This window comes from Oncorhynchus masou, chromosome 24, assembly GCF_036934945.1.
Source record: "Oncorhynchus masou masou isolate Uvic2021 chromosome 24, UVic_Omas_1.1, whole genome shotgun sequence".
NCBI lineage: Eukaryota > Metazoa > Chordata > Actinopteri > Salmoniformes > Salmonidae > Oncorhynchus > Oncorhynchus masou.
In genome coordinates, this window is record NC_088235.1 from 76,962,373 (window position 1) to 76,974,591 (window position 12,219).

The 12,219-nt window shown below is 44.4% G+C and overlaps 1 protein-coding gene across 2 annotated transcripts; it reads left to right on the forward strand.

The window, feature by feature from the left end:
- The first annotated feature begins 741 nt into the window (after positions 1–741).
- On the forward strand, positions 742–11,907 carry LOC135512696 (megakaryocyte-associated tyrosine-protein kinase-like). 2 transcript variants are annotated; one of them, XM_064934980.1, is made up of 13 exons: positions 742–906; positions 1,328–1,386; positions 1,613–1,723; positions 1,933–2,048; positions 2,273–2,492; positions 7,074–7,167; positions 7,366–7,431; positions 7,555–7,654; positions 7,821–7,905; positions 8,111–8,184; positions 8,399–8,594; positions 8,830–8,916; positions 10,503–11,907. In XM_064934980.1, exons 2-13 carry the CDS (start codon positions 1,378–1,380, stop codon positions 10,698–10,700), a joined length of 1,356 nt encoding a protein of 451 aa, XP_064791052.1. In that variant the 5' UTR covers positions 742–906; positions 1,328–1,377; the 3' UTR covers positions 10,701–11,907. The 2 variants fall into 2 exon arrangements, with proteins under 2 accessions (XP_064791052.1, XP_064791053.1); XM_064934981.1 differs by lacking the exon at positions 742–906 and adding an exon at positions 919–1,103.
- The last annotated feature ends 312 nt before the right edge of the window (positions 11,908–12,219 follow it).

Sequence of the window (12,219 nt, forward strand, 5' to 3'; positions counted from 1 at the left end):
GACCCGAAATCACAAGAATCCAACAATTGGCGCAACCTCACAATATATTGACCAGACGTCTCTGCTTGAGTTTGTTCACGTGTTAAAAATGAATCTTTCATTAATCACATTACGAGTGGGTTCAACATCTCTTTGTAAAACGTCAAGGATTTTCTTATAATTGTTTATAGCCTCTTCCCCCATATCTAGGTGACGCTGAAGCATATGGCACTCTCTTCCAATAACACTAGGAGTGTTGCCACTCTCACATGCGGGTCTTTAAAAACAATATATAAACCTGTAGCGTTTTAATAATTCTCCCACTGATCACGGAAAAGCAACCAGTTTTGGTACAAATCGCCGTTCATGTCCATGGCGCTAGCCACCGGAATTTGACTGAGAGACATTGCAGGCTCTTCGTACTCGCTCATTTGTTCCACTTATTTGTGTTTATCCGACAGCGATTACATTGTCCACATACCTTATCCTATTTTCCGTGGCGCTTGACTTTGGGTTATTTTCGCTGACACCATGTTTTAATGTGAATAACTCACGTCGGAGAGTTTGGTAAAGTTCAAGCATAATCCTTTACTCAGGTGTTACAGGTCACAACATCCCAATCAGACACTCGTAATATACCTGTTTATATATCATAGCCCCACTGGCGCCATCCCTGGGTTGGCGTTATAGCCATTATCTTAACATTATGTGCTTGTCGTTGGAACTTTTAACCGCATGAAGGAATAATTACGCACCCATTTCTACCTCGACTCTCATTGTTACTAAATAGTCTGTAATGCGACGCGCCGGTGCAATTGGTCACTGGCTTCCGCACTCATTCCACAAATCGAAACTGCAATGAGAAATATGACAGCTCGAATCCTAACGCTGATCTACATTGTGAACACATTTAGCGTGTTCCCATAGGTAAGTAACAGTTTCAGCTTCACTTGAGTTCTCATTATCAGGAAATAAATAGTCTTAGTTCACATGTCCTTTGCGACAGCTCACTAAATGCCTGCATCTTATGACCACTCAACAAGCCTGTCTTTGGACCATATTACAGTTTGCTTCATTGCTGAGCCACAGGTATCTGACTGCCATATGATGTCCCACCTTGAGTGGTCTGTTTTAATGCTGTTGCCTATTTATTTTTCTTATATTGAACTGCTCCTTCAAATAGGGTTTATTTGTTTAGGAATGTATATATTTTATTGACTGGGAAGGGGGCAGTGGTAGGCTACTGTTACTCTAACATATTGTTTATTTAGCCTACTATTATTGCTAGAATTGTGTTACAAGTTTTTCAGATGGTGTTTCTCATAAGAAATTTGCTCTCCTTGAACAGGTGTTCTCATTACTGATGAATTTACATCTATCGCAAACTTATTCTTGAGGATGGCAACGGTATGTATCAATTGTATGTCCCGGGTCATTTACTGGGAGATAAAATCATTAGTTCTGTCATGACACTGCATGGCTTGTTTATCAGTTTGTAGGTAATAGTGACTCATTCCCTCCTGAGAAATAACTGGTTAATGTACCACCATGCCTGAACTTGAATTTTATTTTGAGTTTCTGACCAACTGATGCTGTAAATGTCAAAGTCGCCTTCTCTACCTCTCCCTTATAGAAGATTTGGGCGTCCGGCACATGTGTTGCCAAGAGTGACCACAGCAAACCTAAAGCTGGTGAACTGGCCTACTGCAAAGGAGACATCCTCACTATTGTGGAAATGGGAACGGTACATAACAACTTATGATGTTATTCTGGGGTCAGAAAGGGGCTCAGGGGCCCGCCTTGCACACAATGTACTTTTCAAATGTAATAATCCAAACTTTCCCCTGCTCTTTGTGCACTGTCTACTCTGGTGGGGGCTCTATAACTACAGTTGAGATGAAATTAAGCTATTTGCATGATTCTACTGAATGCTATTCTGATGCTGTTTTCTAGGGGAAACGACATTACAAGGCCAGACACAACACCACAGGAGAGGAAGGACTCGTCTCTGCCACCAACGTGCGAGAACGAGAGGCCGTTTGCGTCGACCCTAGTCTCAGTCTCATGCCGTAGGTCAATTTAAGGCTATGCGTCTGGCCTTCTATATATAGACCTATACCACAATACACCTCCTTTATAGCATACAACTATAGTACTATTAAGATGGAAGATTTGGTCCAGTTTGGTTAGCTGTGAGCTAGGGCCAAGTGGTTTTCCTGACCATGCGACAACTCCTGGCCCTTTATAGAATATCTATCTAATCCCGACCAATAACTTTGTTGGTCCATGCCAGCTGGTTCCATGGGAAGATCTCAGGTCCTGAGGCGGTGTCCAAGCTGCTGCCTGTGGAGGATGGCCTGTTCCTGGTGCGGGAGTCCATCCGCCACCATGGCGATTACGTGCTCTGTGTCAGCTACTCCAGCCAGGTCATCCACTACCGAGTCATCTACCAGGACAGCAAACTGACCATCGACAACACCCAGTACTTCTACAACCTCTTAGACATGATCGAGGTGAGGAGGAGATAGATCTGTTTCATTTATTTAAACTTTTATTTATTAAGTTTCGTCTCATTGAGATAAAAAAAATCTATTTTGTAAGACAGACCTTATTGGTAGGGACAGGAGTTTTTATATAGAAAATTAGCTGAACATGTTTGGGATATGTGTACGCAGTGCAGAACCTTTAATAAACAGCTTAACATTCATGAGGCCACGGGGCCAGACGGAATTCCTGGATCGTACTCGGCGCATGCGCTGACAGATGGCAAGTGTCTTCACTGACATTTTCAACCTTTCTCTGATCCACTCTGTAATACCTATATGTTTCAAGGAGACCACCATAGTCCCCGTGCTCAGGAACGCCAAGTTAACCTGCCTAAATTACCATCGCCCCGTAGCACTCACATCTATAGCTATGAAATGCTTTGAAATTCTGGTCATGGCTCACATGAACACCATCATCCCAGACACCCTGGACCCACTACAAATTTCATACCACCCCAAAAGATCGACAGATGACGCACACTGACCTTACACGCTTGGACAAAAGGAATGCCTATGTAAGAATGTTGTTAATTGACTACAGCTCAGCATTCAACACTGTACCTCCCTCCAAGCTCATCACCAAGCTCAGGACCCTGGGACTCCCTTTGCAACTGGATCCTTGACTTCTTGACGGGTCGTCACCAGGCGGTGAGGGTAGGCAACAACATCTGCCCCACTAACCGTCAACACTGGGGCCCCTCAGGGGTATTTGCTTAGTCCCCTCCTGTACTCTCTGTTCATCCACGGCTGTGGGGCCGCGCACGACTCCAACACCATCATAAAGTTTGCTGACGACACGACATTGGTAGTACTGATCACAGGCAAAGATGAGGCAGCCAATAGGGAGGAGGTCAGAGACCTGGCAGTCTGGTGCCAGGTCAACAACCTCTCCCTCAATGTCAGCAAGACAAAGGAGCTTATCGTGGACTACAGGAAACGGAGGGGTGAGCACACCCTTATCCACATCAAAGGGGCTGTAGTGGAGTGGGTCGAGAGCGTCAAGTTCTTTGTTGTCCACGTCACTAAGGACTTAACATGGTCCATACACACCCACACAGTTGTGAAGAGGGCACGACAGTGCCTCTTCCCGCACGGGAGGCTGAAAAGATTTGGCATGGGCTCTCACATCCTCAAAAGTTCTACAGCTGCACCATTGAGAGCATCTTGACTTGCTGCATCATTGCTTGGTACTGCAAGGCACCCGGCCACAAGGCGCTACAGAGGGTGTTGAGTACGGACCAGTGCATCACTAGGGCCAAGCTCCCTGCCATCCAGGACCTCTATACCAGGCGGTGTCAGAAGAAGGCCCAAAAACGTGTCAGACTCCAGACACCCAAGCCATAGACTATTCTTTCTGCTACCGCACGGCAAGCGGTACCAAATCAAATCTACTCAAATCAAATCAAATTGTATTAGTCACATGCGCCGAATACAACAGACCTTACAGTGAAATGCTTACTTACAAGGTCCTAACCAACAATGCAGTTAAAAAAAATACGAATAAGAAATAAAAGTAACAAGTAATTAAAGAGCAGCAGTAAAATAACAATAGCGAGACTATATACAGGGGGTTACCTTTACAGAGTCAATGTGTGGGGGTTAGTCGAGGTAATTGAGGTAATATGTACATGTATGTAAAGTTATTAAAGTGACTATGCATAAATGATAACAACAGAGAGTAGCAATGGTATAGGGGAGGGGGGGGCAATGCAAATAGTCTGGGTAGCCATTTAATTAGATGTTCAGGAGTCTTATTGCTTGGGCGTAGAAGTTGTTTAGAAGTCTCTTGGATCTAGACTTGGCACTCCGGTACCGCTTGCCGTGCGGTAGCAGAGAGAACAGTCTATGACTAGGGTGGCTGGAGTCGTTGACAATTTTTAGGACCTTCCTCTGACACTGCCTGGTATAGAGGTCCTGGATGGCAGGAAGCTTGGCCCCAGTGATGTACTGGGCCGTACACACTACCCTCTGTAGTGCCTTGCAGTCGGAGGCCAAGCAGTTGCCATACCAGGCAGTGACGCAACCAGTCAGGATGCTCCCGATGGTGCAGCTGTAGAACCTTTTGAGGAACTGAGGACCCATGCCAAATCTTTTAAGTCTCCTGAAGGGGAATAGGTTTTGTCGTGCCCTCTTCATGACTATCTTGGTGTGCTTGGACCATGTTAGTTTGTTGGTGATGTGGACACCAAGGAACACTATAGCCCCGTCGATGAGAATGGGAGAGTGTTTGGTCCTCTTTTTCCTGTAGTCCACAATCATCTCCTTGGTCTTGATCACGTTGAGGGAGAGGTTGTTGTCCTGGCACCACACGGCCAGGACTCTGACCTCCTCCCTATAGGCTGTCTCGTCATTGTCGGTGATCAGGCCTACAACTGTTGTCATCGAAAAACTTAGTGATGGTGTTGGAGTCGTACCTGGCTGTGCAGTCATGAGAGAATAGGGAGTACAGGATGGGACTGAGAACGCACCACGGAGGGGCCCCTGTGTTGAGGATCAGCATGGCGGATGTGTCGTTATCTACCCTTACCACCTGGGGGAGGCCCGTCATGAAGTCCAGGATCCAGTTGCAGAGGGAGGTGCTTAGTCCCAGGGTCCTTAGCTTAGTGATGAGCTTTGTGGGCACTATGGTGTTGAATGCTGAGCTGTACTCAATGAATAGCATTCTCACAGAGGTGTTCCTTTTGTCCAGGTGGGAAAGGGCAGTGTGGAGTGCAATAGAGATTGCATCATCTGTTAGGGCAGTATGCAAATTGGAGTGGGTCTAGGGTTTCTGGGATAACGGTGTTGATGTGAGCTATGACTAGCCTTTCAAAGCACGTCATAGCTTCAGACGTGAGCACTACGGGTCAGTAGTAATTTTGGCAGATTACCTTAGTGTTCTTGGGCGCAGGGACTATGATGGTCTGCTTAAAACATGTTGTTATTACAGACAGGGAGAGATGAAAATGTCAGTGAATACACTTGCCAGTTGTTCAGCTCATGCTCGCAGTACACAGCCGAGAGCGTGATCACACAGTCTTCCGGAACAGCTGGTGCACTCATGCATGTTTCAGTGTTATTTACCTTGAAGCGAGCATAGAAGTGGTTTAGCTTGTTTGGTAAGCTCGTGTCACATCCGGCGAGCGTCAGAGCCGGTGTAGTACGATTCGATCTCTAAGCCATACAAATGCAAAACAAGACTGCTAAATAGCTAATCAAATGGCTACCAGGACTACCTGCATATGCACACACACTGGACTCTACCCACACACTCACACATATTACACTTACACCACATCGCATACACACACACACACACACTACATACGCCCACACCTGCATGCTGGTGGTATTTGCTACGACCTGCATGCTGACGCCATGCACACATTTTCATCCACATACTCTGCTGCTACAGCTCTTTCTATTATATCCTGTTGTCTACACACTTTACCCCTATAGCTACCTCAATTACCTCCTACCCCTGCACATCGACTCGGCACGTGACAAATAAAATGTGATTTGATTTGGTACTGGTACTCGCTGCTTATAGCTATGTTTGAATCATTTTAGTTTTTCATTGTGTATTTATTCCTTGTGTCACTTTATCTTTAACCCTGAATTGTTGGAAAATACCACTAAGTAAGCATTTCACTGTTAGTCTACACCTGTGGTTTACGACACTAACAAATATCTTGCCTACGGTTTTATACTGATGAGCTAATGTTCATTGTCACAACAGGGAGCCTCTTTATGGAAAAATGATCACACTGAATTTGACTTGAACCACACAAAGGCTAACTGTGACCCATTTTGAAAGGAAGTGTCGTTTACGGTTTACAAGAAAGACTTAAGTCTCAGCAGACCTTTTTAATGTTTATATTGAGCCTGTGAGTTTCCGAGCTATTGGAAGGCACAGCCACAATGGTGTTTGGAGATGTGAGTGACTGTAAAGACTAAATATGCCTCACCACTCCCTTATCTGTGGAGCACAGATGTCTTTAGTCCAGACCCATATCGCTGACTAACTCTTGTGAGGAAATTAAAGGAGAATCCAGCTGCTCCCTGACACACACACAGCTGTGGGCAGGACTATTGGATTTAAAAATAAAATATGTTTGTGTACTGTTCACCATACCATCATTCTGTTTTCTTTTCGATAGTACAAAATTGGTTTAGTTTTAGAATGAAAAACTAACATTAAATACTGTACATACATTCAGTATACTGTAGGTGGCCCATACACACACTTGTGTTATGAGTTTTGGCAACAAACTTAGTGAAAAAAAAATTAGCAATCCTCATAAGTTTGAGACAGATATATTTTGTAAATCCAGCTCAAACAGTCATAACAGTCGTCAGGACACAAGTCTTCTTTCGGTTCACTGCAAAGCCACAGAGTGCACGAGCCACAGAGTGCACGAGCCACAGAGTGCACGAGCCACAGCTGATATGGAGCAGGTGTTGAAGCTAAGCTCTCTAACACAGCATTATTCTCTCCAAAAGTGTCAATGACAGTATAGTTCAGTCTCTGTTTTTAATATAAGCTGTCACTAATGGCTATCTTTGCAGTTCTACTCCAAGCACAAGGGAGCTATTGTTACCAAACTTCTAAAGCCCAAAGAGAAGGAGGGCACAAAGTCAGCTGAGTTGGAGCTGTCTAAAAGTAAGTACTTGGGCTTTACAGTCTCATGATGTGTCAGAGTTGGCCTCCTCAAGGCTCAGAGATCTATGCCTTTCTGGTTGGGGGCCACAGGGTATTTTGTGGGTGGGAGGGTGTGTCTCACGTCTTTTCTTTTGAAGTGAGAGCTATAAAGAATGAAAAGCTACTTGTTTTAGACTGGTGTCTCTGTCTGTGTCACAGCGGGATGGCTGCTGGATATCAGGGAGCTGACCTTGGGAGGGAGTATCGGGGAGGGGGAGTTTGGAGGTGAGATTGCAATGTCTTATTGTGAATTTTTTTAATGAGCCGGTAAACCATTCTAACATTGAATTGAACCCTGATTCTAGATGTTACAGGTTGAATTGACAGTCTCATCCTTTTGTCCCCTAGCGGTGTATGAAGGAGACTACATGGGCCAGAAGGTGGCAGTAAAGAACATTAAATGTGATGTAACAGCACAGGCATTCTTAGAAGAGACCACTGTTATGACGTGAGTCGAGGAACGAGACATGTTTTCTTGATTAACTTAGAAATTCCTAAATTTAATTAACTATCTGTCTTTTTTCCCTCGTCCCCTTTTTCCTTCCTTTTCTTGCTTACTTCCTCACCCTTCCTTCCTTCCTTAATTGATTATTTTTGGTCTGACTCGCCACTAGGAAACTGCAGCATAAGAATCTGGTGCGGTTGTTGGGGGTGATCCTACACAATGGACTGCACATCGTCACAGAGCTCATGGCCAAGGTACTGCTGCCGGGACTTCAGTACAGTCAATCTGTCATCACCGTCAATCAAGACCAACAAATATACTAGGAGTAGACTTAATCTCAGTCCAGGAGACCGGCCTTAAAAGCTTGTTGATGCAAAGCAATTGTAGCAAGCACACACTTAGGGACTAATTTAGATTACACAACTCTTTTCCAACCGTCTCTTTATTTGTGCGTTGCAGGGTAATCTGGTGAACTTCCTCCGGACAAGGGGCCGTTATGTCATCAACACTGACCAGCTACTACGCTTTGCACTGTGAGGCCATATCATAGAGTTAAATAGAACTCTATACAATGTACATTACTACAGTCACACTGCCCCTTAACAGTCATTCATAGCAGTCATTCATAGCTGATCCCATCCCATATACAGTTAAATGGCTCTTCTTGGTACTCTCCCTGCCGCATTACCAACTTTACATTTGTGTCTATTTCAGTATATAAGACTGTGTGTGTTGTTGTGTGTTCAGAGATGTATGTGAGGGTATGGAGTACCTGGAGTCTAAGAGGTTGGTCCACAGAGACCTAGCGGCCCGTAACATCCTGGTCTCCAACGAGGGCGTGGCCAAGGTCAGTGACTTTGGATTGACCAAGTTGGACTGCAAGGCCTCAGACAATGCTAAACTACCAGTCAAATGGACAGCCCCTGAAGCCCTGAAGAAAGAGGTATGATGGTGTTTACCTCTCGAACGTTTATCACGCTTGCAGTACAGACGTATGTGTATTCACAGACTTAAAGAATGTATAATTCATGTGAATCGTGTACGATTGTTGGCTGGTGTCAGGGTTTTAGCCTATGTCATTATTAGACAATACTTCTCATGTCAGTCAGCCATCGGTGTTGTGATTTTTGCTACCTGTCATTGATTTGCCTTTGTGGTTATGTGTGGTTGTCTTACAGAAATTCTCCACGCGGTCAGACGTATGGAGCTACGGTGTTCTCCTCTGGGAGACGTTCTCTTATGGTCGACAACCCTACCCCAAGATGGTGAGTCCTGACTTTACATCACCGTTCATAATGATCAGTGGAGTTATGAGTCACTGTAGAAGCACAATGCCACAAAAATTTGTATGAGACAAATGTGAACTGTTTTTTTTTCCCTTTGAAAAATCAATCAAGGCAGTCCACCCCAGTTGCTCACTTTCTTAAGGTGGTGTAATGCGCGGAACGATGGCATGCTATAGCTCTCTGTCATTCATGGAAGCTGCAAGGTCCTCTGTTCTGACACCAGTGTTGCAGCAGGTGTCCCAGAGGTCTTAGCCTGTGGGAGGAGAGCCACGGTGTCCTCAGGATACCTGCGACAGTGTCCAGTGTCCTTATCTTACCGCTGATCAGTGACAAAGTGCCAACCCAGTAGTTTTTACTACCTGGTGCACCATAGACATCCTGACACCAGCGCGTTTCACCTATTATGGTTGGTCCCAATGGGGAACGTTTATTTTTTAATATATATTTTTTTTACATGTATGCCTTTATGACCCATTATCCACGTACGTCAGCAGTGCTTTATCCACTGATAGACTTACGGTATTGAAACGAAGGAAACTCCGCTGGAGGTTAAAGGCCGTGTAAGTGCGTCACCGGACAAGGATTTGCACCGGACTCATTTTATCTCTCCTGAATGGGTGTCGGGGGAAATGAGGGGATTCATAAGCTTGGCTCTGGTCCTGTAGTTATGATGTTTTACCAGTAGGGGGCCCCTGTGAATAGGTTTAAACCATATTTCTGTCCCATGGTTTCTGATGCGGTCATATACTGTAGTCTGTCCCAGGCCTGTTTCTTTAGCACTACATTTTCATTGACACCATATGTGTTAATTTGAAGAAAACACCCTAGTCTTGGTGAAGCAGCACCGATAACTGCCCTGTCATCACGGCAGAGTTTGTTGACTCTAGAGAAATGGAAGGGTACATTATTTATTTGCGTCATACTTAAAGCATGAATAAAGAGGATTTTATCTGTTTGTAGGGAGTCTCAGTTACTCCCCACACAGGTATGTAAAGCAGAGAATCAAAGCAATGGCACTAAGCAGGTAATAATGGCAGGGATAAACCAGGATTAGTGCTTGTAGGCCGCGTTTCTACGGCAACAGCTCCTGTTGGCAGCCAGCCAAAAAGAAGAACGAAGGGGTGGGGTGAGGAGGGTGAGAGAGCTTGTGTGTTCATGAGTGCGTATGTGTGTTTGTACATGTAGGGGGGAAGAGATTATGGAACTTGCACTCTCCTGTGACACACAGTCTCACTGTCAATCCGTTGTTCCTGTGCAGCCCTATCCCTGTTTACCTGGCAGGTCAGGGGGAATATGAGGACATGGCATGGGCAGCCAGTGGGGGATCAACTAGACTGACTTAAAGCATGCTTAGTGGTGGTTTAACCATATAATTAGAATGAGTGGCTCATACTGTACTTGTTTAATGCAGGCGTTGTAGCATACAGATACAGTATGTAGACAAAATGTTGCGTGTTTGATATTCATTTTGTGTCCACTAAAAAGTTAACAGGCCCTTTAAGAGGGGATGACATTATCACATGTCCCATCTTTTTCTATCTTTCTCCTTATGTCTCCCTCCTCAGTCTCTGAAGGAGGTGAAGGAGCTTGTGGAGCAGGGTTACCGTATGGAGGCTCCAGAGGAGTGTCCCCCCAGTGTCTACGCCCTCATGAGGTGCTGCTGGGAGGCTGAGCCCAGGAAGAGGCCCTCCTTCCAGAAACTACAGGAGAAGCTGGAGAGAGAGCTGACCAAACAACAGCCCTGGCTGCTGAAGTCAATTTAATAATCCTATTCCAATAACTACTGGGCTCTTGTTTTGAGCTGCCTGGAGCAGGGACAGTAACCCGGGACAGGTGGACCCAAGTGGTTACCGCTCGCTTCACAGCTTTCCCGGGAAACTCTCTGTATTCTAGCATCACACGGACAAAAGAGTAGCGGATGAAGGAGTTAGCTTCTGCTGCTGCTGCGTTCGCGGTAGAACATACGGCGTGGTGCTTTGTGCGTGCACACATCCTGTAAATGGCTACAGTGTAAAATCATGCATCTTGATTTGATTAAAGAAAAAGCATATCGTTTTTATGGCAAAATCGTTTAAACGTATGTTGAGTTTGTGCAATGAATGATGCAGGATATTATACTAAGACATAACCTGTAACAACATGTTATCGATTTTTTTATTGTATTTTTATGGAATGATCTACTGTAATGAGGAGTCCTTACACTTATTTCTGTCTGTGGTATTAGAGGGAGCAACTCAACTCGTCATGTCTCCACACCCCAATTCTCTTTCCTGAGTAACACATTATTTGTGTTACCAATATGGGGCCATTATTTTTCTTTCATAAGAGACAGAGAGCGAAAAGGATGGAGGGAGATGGGAAGAGGGAAAATGCTGATCCGGGATTAAATCCCAGATCATCCGTATCTGCTTGTTTCAGACTGTAATTGTCCAGCAATATGCCCTGCGACTCAGGGGCTTAATATGTGAAATCTTGAATGTTATTGCTGATATTAGTAAGGAATTACAAAGCCTACAGCAGTTTGTCTGTGTACAAGCTCTGAGGAGCTACAGGGGATTGGAACGGAATATTTATTTTCAGTTCATTTGCTATAATGTAGTAGACCTATACTCCCATAAAATCAGTGACTCAGCAGGTCTTAGTCGATCTATCTGTGTAAAGGGAATTTCTTTATTAAATCCAGTTCCTAAAAGCAAAAGGGTGCTCGGTTTGAACAGAAATGGTTGGATTTTCGACAATGGACATTTGCAAAGAAGAGAAACATGCTGCATCTGGGGTTTACAAAAAATATATATTAAAACAATAATGTAATGTAATAATGGAGATAAGGGACTTACCTCTAAAACAACCAAGGTTCCTCTGTCTTCAAGCAGCTATGATTTAACTCAACCCAGATTAGAGAGGGGAGAGATTTTTATTTTATTATTGTTGTCACGTTACAACCCAAATTAAAGATGTCATTAGTTTTAAGTCTTTGTAAGCCTGGTATTTGTCTTTCACCCATGGGATGGACCCCAGATTGGGTCCTGATCCGCTCCCATCACATCACCATAGGGCCTGTGTGTTGATTTGCTTTGTTTCCCTAAAACTTCTCATGGATGATTTGAAATGTTCCAAGAAATGCTGAAAAAATAAATAGGAATATTTTTAACTTATTCAAAGATTTAGGTGGCATTTGACTTATTTCTGGTTCAAGACGACGGGTATTGAAGACGGAATTGTGTGAATTGAAGAAGAAATTGTCTGTGATTTAAGGAGAAGCCCTACAGTGTACTGGCCACT

Coding starts and splice junctions, on each gene's coding strand:
- LOC135512696 (XM_064934980.1), top strand. Junction 7,906..8,110: donor TCACAGAGCTCATGGCCAAG/GTACTGCTGCCG, acceptor TGTGCGTTGCAG/GGTAATCTGGTGAACTTCCT. Junction 8,917..10,502: donor GACAACCCTACCCCAAGATG/GTGAGTCCTGAC, acceptor CTCCCTCCTCAG/TCTCTGAAGGAGGTGAAGGA.